General features: G+C 37.6%; 1 protein-coding gene across 2 annotated transcripts in view; it reads right to left on the bottom strand.

Annotated features, from left to right (window-relative positions):
- CCDC7 (coiled-coil domain containing 7) overlaps positions 1–17,997 on the bottom strand; it is a 263,556-nt gene that overhangs the window by 54,924 nt on the left and 190,635 nt on the right. For both annotated transcript variants that reach the window (XM_044928180.2, XM_044928181.2), the window contains one exon: positions 16,255–16,353. In XM_044928180.2, coding sequence (XP_044784115.2) covers positions 16,255–16,353 — 99 coding nt within the window. The remainder of the gene's footprint in view (positions 1–16,254; positions 16,354–17,997) is intronic.

The following is a 17,997-nucleotide window of genomic DNA, read 5'->3' as shown; positions in this document are numbered from 1 at the left end:
TAATTGCACTCATTTCACATGCTAGGAAGGTAATGCTCAAAATTCTTCAAGCTAGAGTTCAACAATACATGAACTGAGAACTTCCAGATGTACAAGCTGGATTTAGAAAAGGCAGAGGAACCAGAGATCAACCTGCACTGGATCAAAGAAAAAGCAAGAGAATTCCAGAAAAATATCTACTTCTTCTTAATTGACTACACAAAAGCCTCTGACTGTGTGGACCACAAAAACTGTGGAAAATTCTTAAAGAGATGGGAATACTAGACCAGCTTACCTGCCTCTTGAGAAACCTGTATGCAGGTCAATAAGCAGCAGTTAGTACTGGACAAGGAACAGTGAACTGATTCAAAATTGGGACAGGAGTTCATCAAGGCTGCATATTGTTACCCTGTTTATTCAACATATATGCAGAGTATAGCATTCAAAATGCCGGGCTGGAAGAAGTACAAGCTGGAGAAATATCAACAACCTCAGATATGCAGATGATGTAACTTTTATTGCAGAAAGCAAAGACGAACTAAAGAGTCTCTTGATGAAAGTGAAAGAGGAGAGTGAAAAGGCTGGCTTAAAACTTAACATTCAAAAAACGAAGATCATGGCATCTGGTCCCATTACTGCATGGCAGATAGATGGGAAAACAATGGAAACAGTGACAAACTTTATTTTCTTGGGCTCCCAAATCATTGTAGATTGTGACTGCAGCTATGAAATTAAAAGACGCTTGCTCCTTGGAAGGAAAGCTATGACAGACCTAGACAGCATATCAAAAAGCAGAGACATCACTTTGCCAATAAAGGTCCATCTAGTCAAAGCTATGGTTTTTCCAGTAGTCATGAGAGTTGGACCATAAAGAAGGCTGATCATTGAAGAATTGATGCTTTTGAACTGTAGTGTTGGAGAAGACTCTTGAGAGTCCCTTGGATAGAAAGGCGAACAAACCAGTCAATCCTAAAGGAAATCAATACTGACTATTCATTGGAAGCACTGATGCTGAAGCTTAAACTCCGATACTTTGGTCACCTGATGCAAAGAGTTGACTGACTGGAAAAGACCATGATGCTGGGAAACTGACGGCAGGAGGAGAAGGGGAGACAGAATGAAATGGTTGGATGCATCACCAAATCCATGGACATGAATTTGAGCAAATTCTGGGAAATGTTAAAGGACAGGGAGGCTTAGCATGCAGTAGTTCATGGGGTTGTAAAGAGTTGGACATGACTGAGCAACTGAACAACAACAAATCATCTACATGTGGAATCTAAAAAAGCAAAATTTTTAGTAAGAAATTGTGGTTAACCAGAGGATAAGGGGTGAGGTAATACAAAAGATGTTGTACAATCTTGAGTAGTAAATAGAGATCTGAAGCACAGCATAATGAATACAGACAATACTGCACTATAATCACCCAATGATAATAGACTAGAATTATTACAACCAATAAAATGAAAACATAATTATGTAATGTGATATAGGTGCTAATTACCACTACAATGGCAATCACATTACAATACATAAATGTATCAAATTAGTATGTTGTACACCTTAAATTTACAGGTTTTATATCAAATGTACAATAAATCAGAAAAGAAAAAAATGTATACATGAAAAGAAAAAAATGTGTACATGAAAGGCTGCTAAAAGATAAATAATAAGGATTAAATCATACAGGATGTTGAAATGCTAAAATAATAATAGTGAGAGGACTTCTGGGATTTCCAGGTGGCTCAGTGGTAAAGAATCTGCCTGCCAATGCAAAAGACACAGGAAATGCCGGTTCGATTCCTGGGCCAGGAAGGTCTCCTGGTGGAGGAAATGGCAACCCACTTCAGCATTCTTGCCAGGAAAATCCCATGGACAGAGGAGCCTAGCAGGATACAGTCTGTGGGGTCACAAAGAGTTGGAAACAACTGGGCATATACACATGAGAGGATGTCTACATCTTGTTATACGTGTAAAGAGCTTGGGAGTCATTACTTCTATTCTCACAATAAGAAAAAATTTAGCAAACATTTGAAATTAAACATCTTATTTGGGCTTCCTTGATAGCTCAGTTGGTAAAGAATCTGCCTGCAATGCCAGAGACCCCAGTTCGATTCCTGGGTCAGGAAGACCTGCTGGAGAAGGGATAGGCTACCCACTCCAGTATTCTTGGGCTTCCCTTGTGGCTCAGCTGGTAAAGAATTCACCTGCAATGCGGGAGACCTGGGTTTGATCCTTGGGTTGGGAAGATTCCCTGGAGAAGGAAAAGGCTACCCACTCCAGTATTCTGGCCTGAAGAATACTGCAGAGGGTACAGTCCTGGAGAATACATGGCTATAGTCCATGGGGTCGCAAAGGGTCCGAAACAACTGAGTGACTTTCACTTTTTCTTATTTAAATCAAGGCAAAATGCTGCCCCCAAAACTGGAGATAGAGGTGCATAAAAGCAGGTTATTGGCAGCTGAAGAGCAGGAGCAGAAGCTCACTGTTGGAGTCAGTACTAGTGAGAATGAGAATATCAGTTGCTCAGTTGTGTCTGACTCTTTGTGACCCCATGGACTGTAGCCTGCCAGGCTCTTCTCTCCATGGGTTTTCCAGGCAAGAATACTAGAGTGGGTTGCCATTCCCTTCTCCAGGGGATCTTCCCAATCCAGGGATCAAACCTGGGTCTCCTGCATTGCACGCAGATTCTTTATACCATCTGAGCCAACAGGGAAACCTACCAATTGCTGAAAGTTCAGTGTAAACTAATTTGAATCTTACTGGCATTCCCACATTATTATAACTTTTATGTCTAGGAAACCCAAGCAAGTTCTCAAGATGAAGATCAGAGAAAAACCTTCATATGCTTCCAACAGGGGGAGGGGAAAGGAACTGCTTTTCAAAATGCCATTCTCCTTAACAAAAGACTGCCTTCAAGGGAAACTACTTTACTAGAGCTTAACCAAAACAGAGTTTATGAGAACCCAACAGACCTTAGGAAAATGGAGTATTCAACATAGGGGTGAGTAGATATATGATCTCAGCCCTTTCCAGCCTTCCTTGTCTTACCAAACACATAGGAGAGACATGAGAAACACTTTGAAGGTTGGAGCCCAGAGACACAAGCTTATTCAGACACAGGCCGACACCTAATCAGAGGATTACAGAATCTTTCCCCTTCCCTGATATCTTACCACCATATTAATAGGGCTCCTATATAATAGCAAATTACAGCTAAAAGAACACCAAGTCACAGACCCTATTTAAGGAATCTAGAGGGAAACCCAAAGATACCAGGGGAGACAAAAAAGAGACAATATAGGAACTTTTAGCTTATGATACCTACAGCTAGAGTAAACAAAAAATACAGACTAATACCTAGCCAGAGAAACATGAAGCCTCACACTAAAGGTCTATATACTTCCGTTCCTTTTACCCAGTGTATCGTGTCTGGATTTGAACAGCAACAAAATGTAATACATGCTTAAAAATAAAAACCCAAACAAGAGTACGAGTACCAGACTCACACGACAGAAATTTGAGCATAATCATAGGAGTATCTGAAGTAATTATGACTAATACGCTAAAAGTTTTTGTAGAAAACGAGACAAAATATAAAAGCAGAAGAGTAATGTAAGAAGAAATATGGAAGCTCTAAGAAAAAAATCACAAGGAAATGTTAAATATCTAAAATATTGCAACAGAAGTGTAGAATGTCTTTGATGTGTTCATTAGTAGACTGGAACACAGTCAAGGAAAGTCTCAGTGAGCTTAACGATATGACATTAGAAACTTTCCAAATTGAAAAGAGAAGCTAAATGGAAAAAAAGGAACAGGATATCAGAGATCTTTTGGACAATTACAAAAGGCATAACACACACATAATGAGGATACCAGAAGGAGAAGAAACAATGCAACAGAAGAAATATTTAAACAATGGCAGAGAATTTTCCAACATTAATGACATTCAAATCAGTGAGCATAGGAATTCAGAGAACACCAAAAAAGATAAATGCAAAAATATCAACACCTATTCATATCATATTCAAAATGCAGAAAAAAATCAAAGACAAAGAGAAAATCTTAAAAGACTTCAGGGAAAAACAAAAACAAAATAGAAATATATCTTATCTGTAGAGGGATAAGGATAAAAATATCTTTTATGTCTCATCAAACTGTGCTAGCAAGAAGAGAATGGAGAGAAATGTAAAGCGTCTAAAGAAAACATATCAACCAACCTATAATTTTATTAATTTGAGACAAGGCAGACTTCAGAGCAAGGAAAATTACCAGAAATAAAGAGAGCCCTACATGATAATAAAGGGGGTCAATATCTAAGAAAACATAAGAATCCTTAATGAGTATGCACCAAACAACAGAGCAACAAAATACATGGGGCAAAAATAGAACTGCAAGGAGAAACTGACAAATGTATTACATGTGCTGTTTTCAATACCATCTTATCAGTAACTGACAGATACAACAAGCTGAAGATCCATACCTTAACAAATTTAAAAGAACAAAAGTCATGTGAAATATGCTTTCAGATCACAATAGATTTAAGTGCTATTATTCCAATGCAAAAACTAGATAAATATCTCTCACAAATAAGATGCAAAAATCCTCCACAAAATAATAATCAATGATGTGAAACAATGTATAAAAATGCTTCTATATAATGACCAAGGAGGATTTATTCCAGGTATACAATGCTGACTCACTATTTAAAATCAATTAATGTAGCTCATCACATCAACAGACAAAAGAAAAAAATAATTTGATCAATCAGAGATGCAAAAAATTATTTTAAAAAATCTAAACCCTGTTCATGATAAAAACTCTAAGCAAAAAAGAATAGTGGGAACTTCCTCAATTTGATAAATGACATCTACCAAAACCCAACAGATAACATCACACTTAACAGTGGAAAACTAAATGCTATCATTATCATCTCAGGATAAATCAAGGATGTCTCTTCTCACAACTCCTACCCAGTAACATAGTGAAGTGAAAATGAAAGTCACTCAGTTGAGTCCAACTCTTTGCAACCCCATGGACTATAGATTCCAGCTTGTGCCTCTTCCAGCCCAGTGTTTCTCATGATGTATTCTGCATATAAGTTAAATAAGCAGGGTGACAATATACAGCCTTGACGTACTCCTTTTCCTATTTGGAACCAGTCTGTTGTTCCATGTCCAGTTCTAACTGTTGCTTCCTGATCTGCATATAGGTTTCTCAAGAGGCAGGTCAAGTGGTCTGGTATTCCCATCTCTTTCAGAATTTTCCATAGTTTATTGTGATCCACACAGTTGAAGGCTTTGGCATAGTCAATAAAGCAGAAATAGATGTTTTTCTGGAACTCTCTTGCTTTTTCGATGATACAGCGGATGTTGGCAGTTTGATCTCTGGTTCCTCTGCCTTTTCTAAAACCAGCTTGAACATCTGGAAGTTCATGGTTCACGTATAGCTGAATCCTGGCTTGGAGAAATTTGAGCATTACTTTACTAGCATGTGAGATGAGTGCAAAGCAAATACAACACCCAGTTGTGTATGTGACTGGTGATAGAAGCAAGGTCCAATGCTGTAAAGAGCAATATTGCATAGGAACCTGGAATGTTAGGTCCATGAATCAAGGCAAATTGGAAGTGGTCAAACATGAGATGGCAAGAGTGAACGTTGACATTCTAGGAATCAGCAAACTAAAATGGACTGGGTGAATTTAACTCAGATGATCATTATATATACTACTGTGGGCAGGAATACCTTAGAAGAAATGGAGTAGCCACCATGGTCAACAAAAGAGTCTGAAGTGCAGTACTTGGATGCAATCTCAAAAACAACAGAATGATCTCTGTTCGTTTCCAAGGCAAACCATTCAATATCACAGTAATCCAAGTCTATGCCCCAACCAGTAACACTGAAGAAGCTGAAGTTGAACAGTTCTATGAAGACCTACAAGACCTTTTAGAACTAATCCCCAAAAGAGATATCACTACATCAGATCAGATCAGATCAGATCAGTCGCTCAGTCGTGTCCGACTCTTTGTGACCCCATGAATCGCAGCACGCCAGGCCTCCCTGTCCATCACCAACTCCTGGAGTTCACCCAGACTCACATCCATAGAGTCAGTGATGCCATCCAGCCATCTCATCCTCTGTCGTCCCCTTCTCCTCTTGCCCCCAATCCCTCCCAGCATCAGAGTCTTTTCCAATGAGTCAACTCTTCACATCAGGTGGCCAAAGTACTGGACTTTCAGCTTCAGCATCAGTCCTTCCAAAGAAATCCCAGGGCTGATCTCCTTCAGAATGGACTGGTTGGATCTCCTTGCAGTGCAAGGGACTCTCAAGAGTCTTCTCCAACACCACAGTTCAAAAGCATCAATTCTTCGGCGCTCAGCTTTCTTCACAGTCCAACTCTCACATCCATACATGACCACAGGAAAAACCATAGCCTTGACTAGACGGACCTTTGTTGGCAAAGTAATGTCTCTGCTTTTGAATATGCTACCTAGGGTGGTCATAACTTTCCTTCCAAGGAGTAAGTGTCTTTTAATTTCATGGCTGCAGTCACCATCTGCAGTGATCTTGGAGCCCAGAAAAATAAAGTCTGACACTGTTTCCACTGTTTCCCCATCATTTTCCCATGAAGTGATGGGACCGGATGCCATAACTATAGCTAAAATCCAAATGCTGAAAACAACAAATGATCTCAGAAATTTGGAGCAGTGGGAAACTTGATTTGTAGCTGGGAGGAAAGCAAAACAGTACAGCCACTTTGAGGATGGTTTGGCAGTTTACAAAGTTAATAGTTTTATCATATAATTTTAGCAACTGTATGAAAATTTATGTTGCCACAAAAGTTATGTAGTATTCAGCAGATGTTTTTTGTACACAATTAATAAAGAAACTGTTTGGCTTTTCTTTTGGTTTAGGATCATTATGACAAAAACTACTGACATCATACAAAATACCATGAACTTCTGTATGAACTGTTTACAGAAGACAGAAGACTGTATACAGAAGACTATAAATACTTATCATAAGAAAGCAAATATGGCTGTACTATTATCAGATAAAATAAATATTAAGGCAAAAAATGTATTCTTAGAGATAAAGGATATACTTTTATAGAGATCAAGGCTCATGTTTACCAGGTAAATATACAAGTTTAAATTCATACACATTTAATAACATCATTTCCAAATATATAAACCAATCTGGCAAAAAACTACCTGGAAACACAAAGATATCCATAATCATAGAAGGAAAATTTAACATACATCTCTTAGTAACACAGAATAAACAGAACTTCAATTAAAGAAGAACCGAACAACACAGTAAATATATGATGTAACAGATCTATACAAAAGATATGATTAAACATTCACAAACCCAGGGGGAGGAGCCAAGATGGCGGAGGAGTAGGACTGGGAGAACACTTTCTCCCCCACAGATTCATCAAAAGAGCATTTAAACGTCGAGTAAATTCCACAAAACAACTTCTGAATGCCGGCAGAGGACATCAGGCACCCAGAAAAGCAACCCAACTCTTCGAAAGGAGGTAGGAAAAAATATAAAAGACAAAAAAAGAGACAAAAGAGGGAAGGACGGAGTTCCGTCCCGGGAAGGGAGTCTTAAAAAGACAGAAGTTTCCAAACACCAGGAAACCTTCTCACTGCCGAATCTGTGCCGAGCTTTGGAAGCACAGAGGGCAACATAACAGGGAGAAAAAAATAAATAAACAATTAAAAATCGCAGATTGCGAGCCCTACGGTAACTCCCCCAGCGGAGAAGCAGCGCAGACGCCTGCACACGGCATTAGCAAGCGGGGGCTGGGCAGGGAAGCGCGGCGCGGGCTGCGTCGCTTAGAGTAAGAATCTGGCCTGAATGTCCTGAGCGCTATCTGAGCGAAATAATTTGGGCTAGCAAACCAGACTGTGGGATATCTACCACGCGAAAAGCCAGCCCTAACCTAAGACACCACCAGGCCCGCACACGGAACAAAGGACTGAACAGAGATAGCCGGCTGCAGACCTTCCCCCTCCGGTGACAGGCAGCCAGAGCCGGAAGGGGGCAATCGCAGCCCTAGAGAGACACTATCTATAAAACTGTAAGCAGGCTTCTTTGCTAACTAAAACTTCTTGGGGGTCTGGATGGTCAACATCTGCCTGAGAAGGTGCACCGGTTTTACACCCAGATAACCGAGTGGCGGGGAGGCGATAAGTCGCAGCATTGGCGCCCGCCAAACACCTCATCACCTGAGCTGCTTGGACCTGGGAAGAGCACAAAACACAGGCCCAACCGAGTCTGCGCCTCTGAGGACTACCCGAGTGCCTGAACCTGAGCGGCTTGGATCTGGGAGCTCAGCCCAGGGCCGGCCTCTGATTGTTCCTGGCGGAACAACCTAGAGCCCAAGCAGTGTGGGCAGGTAGGCTACACTCGCTGTGAGCGGGGGCAGACCCAGTGTGGCTGAGGCACTGCGAGCGCACGCCAGTGTTATCTGTTTGCAGCATCCCTCCCTCCCTCCCCACAGCGCGGCTGAACAAGTGAGCCTAAATTAAAAAAAAAAAAAGTGTCCTCCACCTTCCCCTTTGTGTCAGGGCGGGAACCAGACACTGAAGAGACCAGCAAACAGAAGAAGCTATAACAGAGGGAAACGCCTTGGAAGCTACAGGCCATAGATTAAAACCCTGTGGTTACCATGGACTACATAGGAAGGGGCCTGTAGATCTTGAGAAATATAAGTCGGACCAAGGAACTAGCCAAAAATGAACTGAACCCACAATACTCACAACAAAACCAGAGAAAGATCTAGATATATTTTTACTATTTTTACGATCTTTCTTTTTTTAAAAAAAATTTTTTTTAAAAATTTTAAGTCCTCTATTGTCCTTTAATTTTCACTTTTATAACCTATTACTTTGCAAAAAAAAAAAAAAAGACCCTATTTTTTTTTCTTCTTCAGCAAACTTCATATATATATTTTATAATTTTTTGACCGTGTTTTGTTATTTTTTCTTTTTCTTCTTTTCTTAAACATTGTATTTTTGAAATTCCAAACTCTACTCTAGATTTTTAATTTTAGCCTTTTGGTATATGTTATCAATTTTGTACCTATAGTTTTTTTTATAATTTCTGTGACTTTTTTTCCCCCTCTGTTTCTTTCTCTTCTTCTTTTATATAACATCGTATATCTGCAATTCCAAACTCTACTCAAGATTTTTAATTTATGCTTTTTGGTATTTGATATCAATTTTGTACCTGTATTTTCTTTATAATTTTTGCAACATTGTTTTTGTTGGTTTGTTTGTTTTCTCTCTTTATTTTTCTTCTTTTTTTAACATTGTATTTTTGAAATTCCAAACTCTACTCTAGATTCTTAATTTTTGCTTTTTGGTATTAGTTATCAATTTTGTACCTGTAGTTTCTTTAGAATTTTCACGACCTTGTTTTTCTTTGTTTGTTTTTTCTCTCTTTCTTTTCCTTCTTCTTTTCTTTAACATCGCATTTTTGAAATTCCAAACTCTACTCTAGATTTTTAATTTTAGCCTTTTGGTATATGTTATCAATTTTGTACCTATAGTTTTTTTTATAATTTCTGTGACTTTTTTTTTTCTTTTTTTCCCTCTGTTTCTTTCTCTTCTTCTTTTATATAACATTGTATATCTGCAATTCCAAACTCTACTCAAGATTTTTAATTTATGCTTTTTGGTATTTGATATCAATTTTGTACCTGTATTTTCTTTATAATTTTTGCAACATTGTTTTTGTTGGTTTGTTTGTTTTCTCTCTTTATTTTTCTTCTTTTTTTTTTTTAACATTGTATTTTTGAAATTCCAAACTCTACTCTAGATTCTTAATTTTTGCTTTTTGGTATTAGTTATCAATTTTGTACCTGTAGTTTCTTTAGAATTTTCGTGACCTTGTTTGTTTTTCTTTGTTCGTTTTTTCTCTCTTTCTTTTCCTTCTTCTTTTCATTAACATCATATTTTTGAAATTCCAAACTCTACTCTAGATTTTTAATTTTTGCTTTTATGTATTTGTTACCAATTTTGTACCTTTAAGAACCCAATCTTTAGGACCCATTTTTCACTAGGGAGCGAGATTACTGGCTTGACTGCTCTCTCTCCCTTTGGACTCTCCGTTTTCTCCACCAGGTCACCTATATCTCCTCCCTAACCCCTCTCTACTCTACCCAACTCTGTGAATTTCTGTGTGTTCCAGATGGTGGAGAGCACTTAGGGGGAACTGATTACTGGCTGGATCTGTCTCCCTCCTTTTCATTTCCCCCTTTTATCCTTCTGGCCACCTTTGTCTCCTTCCTCCTCCTTCTCTTCTCTGTATAACTCCGTGAACATCTCTGAGCGGTCCAGTCGTGGAGTGCACATAAGGAAGTGACTACTGGCTAGCCCACTCTCTCCACTATTGATTCCACCTCATCTCATTTGGGTCACCTCTAACTCCCTCCTCCCTCTTCTCTTCTCCATGTAACGCTGTGAACCTCTCTGAGTGACCCTCACAGTAGAGAAACTTTTCATCTTTAACGTAGATGTTTTATCAATGGTGCTGTATAGAAGGAGAAGTTTTGAAACTACAGTAAAAATAAGACCGATAACTGGAAGTAGGAGGCTTAAGTCCAAACCCTGACTCCAGGGAACGCCTGACTCCAAGGAACATTAATTGACAGGAGCTCATCAAACGCCTCCATACCGACACTGAAACCAAGCACCACACAAGGGCCAACAAGTTCCAGGGCAAGACATACCAAGCAAATTCTCCAGCAACAAAGGAACACAGCCCTGAGCTTCAAGATACAGGCTGCCCAAAGTCACCCCAAAACCATAGACACCTCATAACTCATTACTGGACATTTCATTACACTCCAGAGAGAAGAAATACAGCTCCATCCACCAGAACATCGACACAAGCTTCCCTAACCAGGAAACCCTGACGAGCTACCTGTATAAACCCACACACAGCGAGGAAACGCCACAATAAAGAGAACTCCACAAACTGCCAGAATACAGAAAGGACACCCCAAACTCAGCAATTTAAACAAGATGAAGAGACAGAGGAATACCCGGCAGATAAAGGGACAGGATAAATGCCCACCAATCCAAACAAAAGAGGAAGAGATAGGGAATCTACCTGATAAAGAATTCCGAATAATGATAGTGAAATTGATCCAAAATCTTGAAATTAAAATGGAATCACAGATAAATAGCCTGGAGGCAAGGATTGAGAAGATGCAAGAAAGGTTTAACAAAGACTTAGAAGAAATAAAAAAGAGTCAATATATAATGAATAATGCAATAAGTGAAATTAAAAACACTCTGGAGGCAACAAATACTAGAATAACAGAGGCAGAAGATAGGATTAGTGAATTAGAAGATAGAATAGTAGAAATAAATGAATCAGAGAGGATAAAAGAAAAACGAATTAAAAGAAATGAGGACAATCTCAGAGACCTCCAGGACAATATTAAACGCTACAACATTAGAATCATAGGGGTCCCAGAAGAAGAAGACAAAAAGAAAGACCATGAGAAAATACTTGAGGAGATAATAGTTGAAAACTTCCCTAAAATGGGGAAGGAAATAATCACCCAAGTCCAAGAAACCCAGAGAGTCCCAAACAGGATAAACCCAAGGTGAAACACCCTAAGACACATATTAATCAAATTAACAAAGATCAAACACAAAGAACAAATATTAAAAGCAGCAAGGGAAAAACAACAAATAACACACAAGGGAATACCCATAAGGATAACAGCTGATCTTTCAATAGAAACTCTTCAAGCCAGGAGGGAATGGCAAGACATACTTAAAATGATGAAAGAAAATAACCTACAGCCCAGATTATTGTACCCAGCAAGGATCTCATTCAAGTATGAAGGAGAAATCAAAAGCTTTTCAGACAAGCAAAAGCTGAGAGAATTCTGCACCACCAAACCAGCTCTCCAACAAATACTAAAGGATATTCTCTAGACAGGAAACACAAAAACGGTGTATAAATTCGAACCCAAAACAATAAAGTAAATGGCAACAGGATCATACTTATCAGTAATTACCTTAAATGTAAATGGGTTGAATGCCCCAACCAAAAGACAAAGACTGGCTGAATGGATACAAAAACAAGACCCCTACATATGTTGTCTACAAGAGACCCACCTCAAAACAGGGGACACATATAGACTGAAAGTGAAGGGCTGGAAAAAGATTTTCCATGCAAATAGGGACCAAAAGAAAGCAGGAGTAGCAATACTCATATCAGATAAAATAGACTTTAAAACAAAGGCTGTGAAAAGAGACAAAGAAGGTCACTACATAATGATCAAAGGATCAACCCAAGAAGAAGATATAACAATTATAAATATATATGCACCCAACACGGGAGCACTGCAGTATGTAAGACAAATGCTAACAAGTATGAAAGGAGAAATTAACAATAACACAATAATAGTGGGAGACTTTAATACCCCACTACACCTATGGATAGATCAACTAAACAGAAAATTAACAAGGAAACACAAACTTTAAACGATACAATAGACCAGTTAGACCTAATTGATATCTATAGGACATTTCATCCCAAAACAATGAATTTCACCTTTTTCTCAAGCGCACATGGAACCTTCTCCAGGACAGATCACATCCTGGGCCATAAAGCTAGCCTTGGTAAATTCAAAAAAATAGAAATCATTCCAAGCATCTTTTCTGACCACAATGCAGTAAGATTAGATCTCAATTACAGGAGAAAAACTATTAAAAATTCCAACATATGGAGGCTGAACAACACGCTGCTGAATAACCAACAAATCACAGAAGAAATCAAAAAAGAAATCAAAATTTGCATAGAAACGAATAAAAATGAAAACACAACAACCCAAAACCTGTGGGACACGGTAAAAGCAGTCCTAAGGGGAAAGTTCATAGCAATACAGGCACACCTCAAGAAACAAGAAAGAAGTCAAATAAATAACCTAACTCTACACCTAAAGCAACTAGAAAAGGAAGAAATGAAGAACCCCAGGGTTAGTAGAAGGAAAGAAATCTTAAAACTTAGAGCAGAAATAAATGCAAAAGAAACAAAAGAGATCATAGCAAAAATCAACAAAACCAAAAGCTGGTTTTTTGAAAGGATAAATAAAATTGACAAACCATTAGCCAGACTCATCAAGAAACAAAGGGAGAAAAATCAAATCAATAAAATTAGAAATGAAAATGGAGAGATCACAACAGACAACACAGAAATACAAAGGATCATAAGAGACTACTATCTACAATTATATGCCAATAAAATGGACAACGTGGAAGAAATGGACAAATTCTTAGAAAAGTACAACTTTCCAAAACTGAACCAGGAAGAAATAGAAAATCTTAACAGACCCATCACAAGCACGGAAATTGAAACTGTAATAAAAAATCTTCCAGCAAACAAAAGCCCAGGTCCAGACGGCTTCACAGCTGAATTCTACCAAAAATTTAGAGAAGAGATAACACCTATCCTGCTCAAACTCTTCCAGAAAATTGCAGAGGATGGTAAACTTCCAAACTCATTCTATGAGGCCACCATCACCCTAATACCAAAACCTGACAAAGATCCCACAAAAAAAGAAAACTACAGGCCAATATCACTGATGAACATAGATGCAAAAATCCTTAACAAAATTCTAGCAATCAGAATCCAACAACACATTAAAAAGATCATACACCATGACCAAGTGGGCTTTATCCCAGGGATGCAAGGATTCTTCAATATCCGCAAATCAATCAATGTAATACACCACATTAACAAATTGAAAAATAAAAACCATATGATTATCTCAATAGATGCAGAGAAAGCCTTTGACAAAATTCAACATCCATTTATGATAAAAACTCTCCAGAAAGCAGGAATAGAAGGAACATACCTCAACATAATCAAAGCTATATATGACAAACCCACAGCAAACATTATCCTCAATGGTGAAAAATTGAAAGCATTTCCTCTAAAGTCAGGAACAAGACAAGGGTGCCCACTTTCACCATTACTATTCAACATAGTTTTGGAAGTTTTGGCCACAGCAATCAGAACAGAAAAAGAAATAAAAGGAATCCAAATTGGAAAAGAAGAAGTAAAGCTCTCACTGTTTGCAGATGACATGATCCTCTACATAGAAAACCCTAAAGACTCCACCAGAAAATTACTAGAACTAATCAATGACTATAGTAAAGTTGCAGGATATAAAATCAACACACAGAAATCCCTTGCATTCCTATACACTAATAATGAGAAAACAGAAAGAGAAATTAAGGAAACAATTCCATTCACCATTGCAACGGAAAGAATAAAATACTTAGGAATATATCTACCTAAAGAATCTAAAGACCTATATAGAAAACTATAAAACACTGGTGAAAGAAATCAAAGAGGACACTAACAGATGGAGAAATATACCATGTTCATGGATTGGAAGAATCAATGTAGTGAAAATGAGTATACTACCCAAAGCAATCTATAGATTCAATGCAATCCCTATCAAGCTACCAACAGCATTCTTCACAGAGCTAGAACAAATAATTTCACAATTTGTATGGAAAAACAAAAAACCTCGAATAGCCAAAGCGATCTTGAGAAAGAAGCATGGAACTGGAGGAATCAACCTACCTGACTTCAGGCTCTACTACAAAGCCACAGTTATCAAGACAGTATGGTACTGGCACAAAGACAGAAATATAGATCAATGGAACAAAATAGAAAGCCCAGAGATAAATCCACGCACATATGGACACCTTATCTTCGACAAAGGAGGCAAGAATATACAATGGATTAAAGACAATCTCTTTAACAAGTGGTGCTGGGAACTCTGGTCAACCACTTGTAAAAGAATGAAACTAGAACACTTTCTAACACCATACACAAAAATAAACTCAAAATGGGTTAAAGATCTAAACGTAAGACCAGAAACTATAAAACTCCTAGAGGAGAACATAGGCAAAACACTCTCTGACATACATCACAGCAGGATCCTCTATGACCCACCTCCCAGAATATTGGAAATAAAAGCAAAAATAAACAAATGGGACCTAATTAACCTTAAAAGCTTCTGCACATCAAAGGAAACTATTAGCAAGGTGAAAAGACAGCCTTCAGAATGGGAGAAAATAATAGCAAATGAAGCAACTGACAAAGAATTAATCTCGAGAATATACAAGCAATTCCTACAGCTCAACTCCAGAAAAATAAATGACCCAATCAAAAAATGGGCCAAAGAACTAAATAGACATTTCTCCAAAGAAGACATACAGATGGCTAACAAACACATGAAAAGATGCTCAACATCACTCATTATCAGAGAAATGCAAATCAAAACCACTATGAGGTACCATTTCACACCAGTCAGAATGGCTGCGATCCAAAAGTCTACAAGCAATAAATGCTGGAGAGGGTGTGGAGAAAAGGGAACCCTCTTAGACTGTTGGTGGGAATGCAAACTAGTACAGCCACTATGGAGAACAGTGTGGAGATTCCTTAAAAAACTGGAAATAGAACTGCCTTATGATACAGCAATCCCACTGCTGGGCATACACACTGTGGAAACCAGAAGGGAAAGAGACACATGTACCCCAATGTTCATCGCAGCACTGTTTATAATAGCCAGGACATGGAAGCAACCTAGATGTCCATCAGCAGATGAATGGATAAGAAAGCTGTGGTACAGATACACAATGGAGTATTACTCAGCCATTAAAAAGAATACGTTTGAATCAGTTCTAATGAGGTGGATGAAACTGGAGCCTATTATACAGAGTGAAGTAAGCCAGAAAGAAAAACACCAATACAGTATACTAACGCATATATATGAAATTTAGAAAGATGGTAACAATAACCCTGTGTATGAGACAGCAAAAGAGACACTGATGTATAGAACAGTCTTATGGACTCTGTGGGAGAGGGCAAGGGTGGGAAGATTTAGGAGAATGGCATTGAAACATGTAAAATATCATGTATGAAACGAGTTGCCAGTCCAGGTTCAATGCACGATACTGGATGCTTGGGGCTGGTGCACTGGGACGACCCAGAGGGATGGTATGGGGAGGGAGGGGGGAGGAGGGTACAGGATGGGGAACACATGTATACCTGTGGCAGATTCATTTTGATATTTGGCAAAACTAATACAATTATGTAAAGTTTAAAAATAAAATTTAAAGAACAAAACAACAAAAAAAAAATTCACAAACCTAAGACAGAGGATTTTTTGCTTTTTACTTTAATTAAAAATAAATTAATATTGAAATTTATCAGACTTACTATTCAGGGTTTCCATTTTGCCAGCTCTAAGTTTCTCAGTTTGAGACTGGCTTTTTGATCCAACTTCATCCTCAGATGATATATCTCTTGCTTTCTGAGCTATAGGAAAGATGTTTTTAATCCATTAAGTAGAGAACTGGATTTACTGAAAATCCTCTGTAATTCAAACACACTTCAATTATCCAGGAATATTTCTTCTCATAGTTTGAAACAATAAAGTCAAATACCACATTATTGAGATAGTGAATTATAGAGTAAGTATGTGAAGTGTAGAGAGATGTGAAATGTAGAGAGACTTTTCAAAAGAAGAGTTTTATGAGGTATTTACAATTTAGGATTAAATGTGATATTTTCTTAACAGATATGGGTGAGGAAAAAAAAACAAATGATAAATAGTATATTTAAATATTTAGAAGATTTATACTGGATTAAAAAATAACTAGGATTTCCCTGGTGGCACAGTGCATAAGAATCTGCCTACCAATGTAGGGGACATTGGTTCAAACCTTGGTCCGGGAAGATTCCACAAACAGTGGAGCAACTAAGCCCATGCACCATAACTACTGAAGCCTGCATGCCCTAGAGCCAGCAAGTTGCAACTACTGAGGCCTGTGTGCCTAGAGCCTGTGCTCAGCAACGAGAAGCTATCACAAAGAGAAGCCTATGCACCACAACGAGAGAGTAGCTCCTGCTCCCTGCAACTAGAAAAATCCCGAGTGCAACAATGAAGATCCAATATAAATAAATACAGCAGTGTGTACATGTAAAATAAAAAAAGAAAACATTGCTGAAAAAAATTAGGGAAGGTTTAAATAAATAAATATATTTAAAAACAAAAAAAAATCCAAAAACCAAACAAAAATTAGCAATTATATACAACTAAATCATAATATGAAAAGGTTAAGAATAAAGGGATAAAAAATCATTCCATGTGAATAGTTACATAAAGATACTAGGCTAACATCAGATAAAATAAAGGTACAAAAAATTACTACAAAATGTCCATCATAAAGACAGAATTTCAGTTCACTAAGAACATATAACAAATTAAAATCTGCATATTTATTATATATACTTGTATGTAATATATCACCTATATATATGACATAGATCATGCATCTGTATTTTTATATATAATAAAGCTTTAGAAACATACAATTGAAATTGACAGAACAAAGAGTAATGGAAAAATATACACAGTAGTTGAATTTAACATACCTTTCTCACAAATGATAAAATAAACATAGAACTTCAATGAAATTAAGAAGGCAAAAACATCATAGTTAATCAACTTCACCTAATGGAGAACATACATACACAAACATGTATATGTTATGTTTATGTGTGCATATAAGTATATATGATACATATATAGCATATATTCCTGTGATCAACTGAATAAATATTAAAGAACTGGAGAAAATTAATTAAAAATCAGTATATGATATTCTTACTACAAAGCCTCACTTTTCTGGCAGTTCCAAGTGTCTTAATTCGAGACGAGTTTTATAAGATTTAAACTTTTTCTTTAGGTGTAAGATTTCATCTGACATCTCATCCATTTTCTCAGCTACAAGTATAGAGGCTCTTAATCCAGTAAAAAGTAAAACAGCTGGACTGTGAAATCTTTGGATTATTAATGTATACCAAGAACTTAAAGTTTCCATCCAATTTTACAAGTAAATACACACAATTTAAACAAATGATCAAACCATCTTCCCCTTGCCCACCCCATCCTCTAAC

This window comes from Bubalus bubalis, chromosome 14, assembly GCF_019923935.1.
Source record: "Bubalus bubalis isolate 160015118507 breed Murrah chromosome 14, NDDB_SH_1, whole genome shotgun sequence".
In the NCBI taxonomy this organism is placed as follows: domain Eukaryota; kingdom Metazoa; phylum Chordata; class Mammalia; order Artiodactyla; family Bovidae; genus Bubalus; species Bubalus bubalis.
This window is presented reverse-complemented; position numbering and strand designations above follow the sequence as displayed.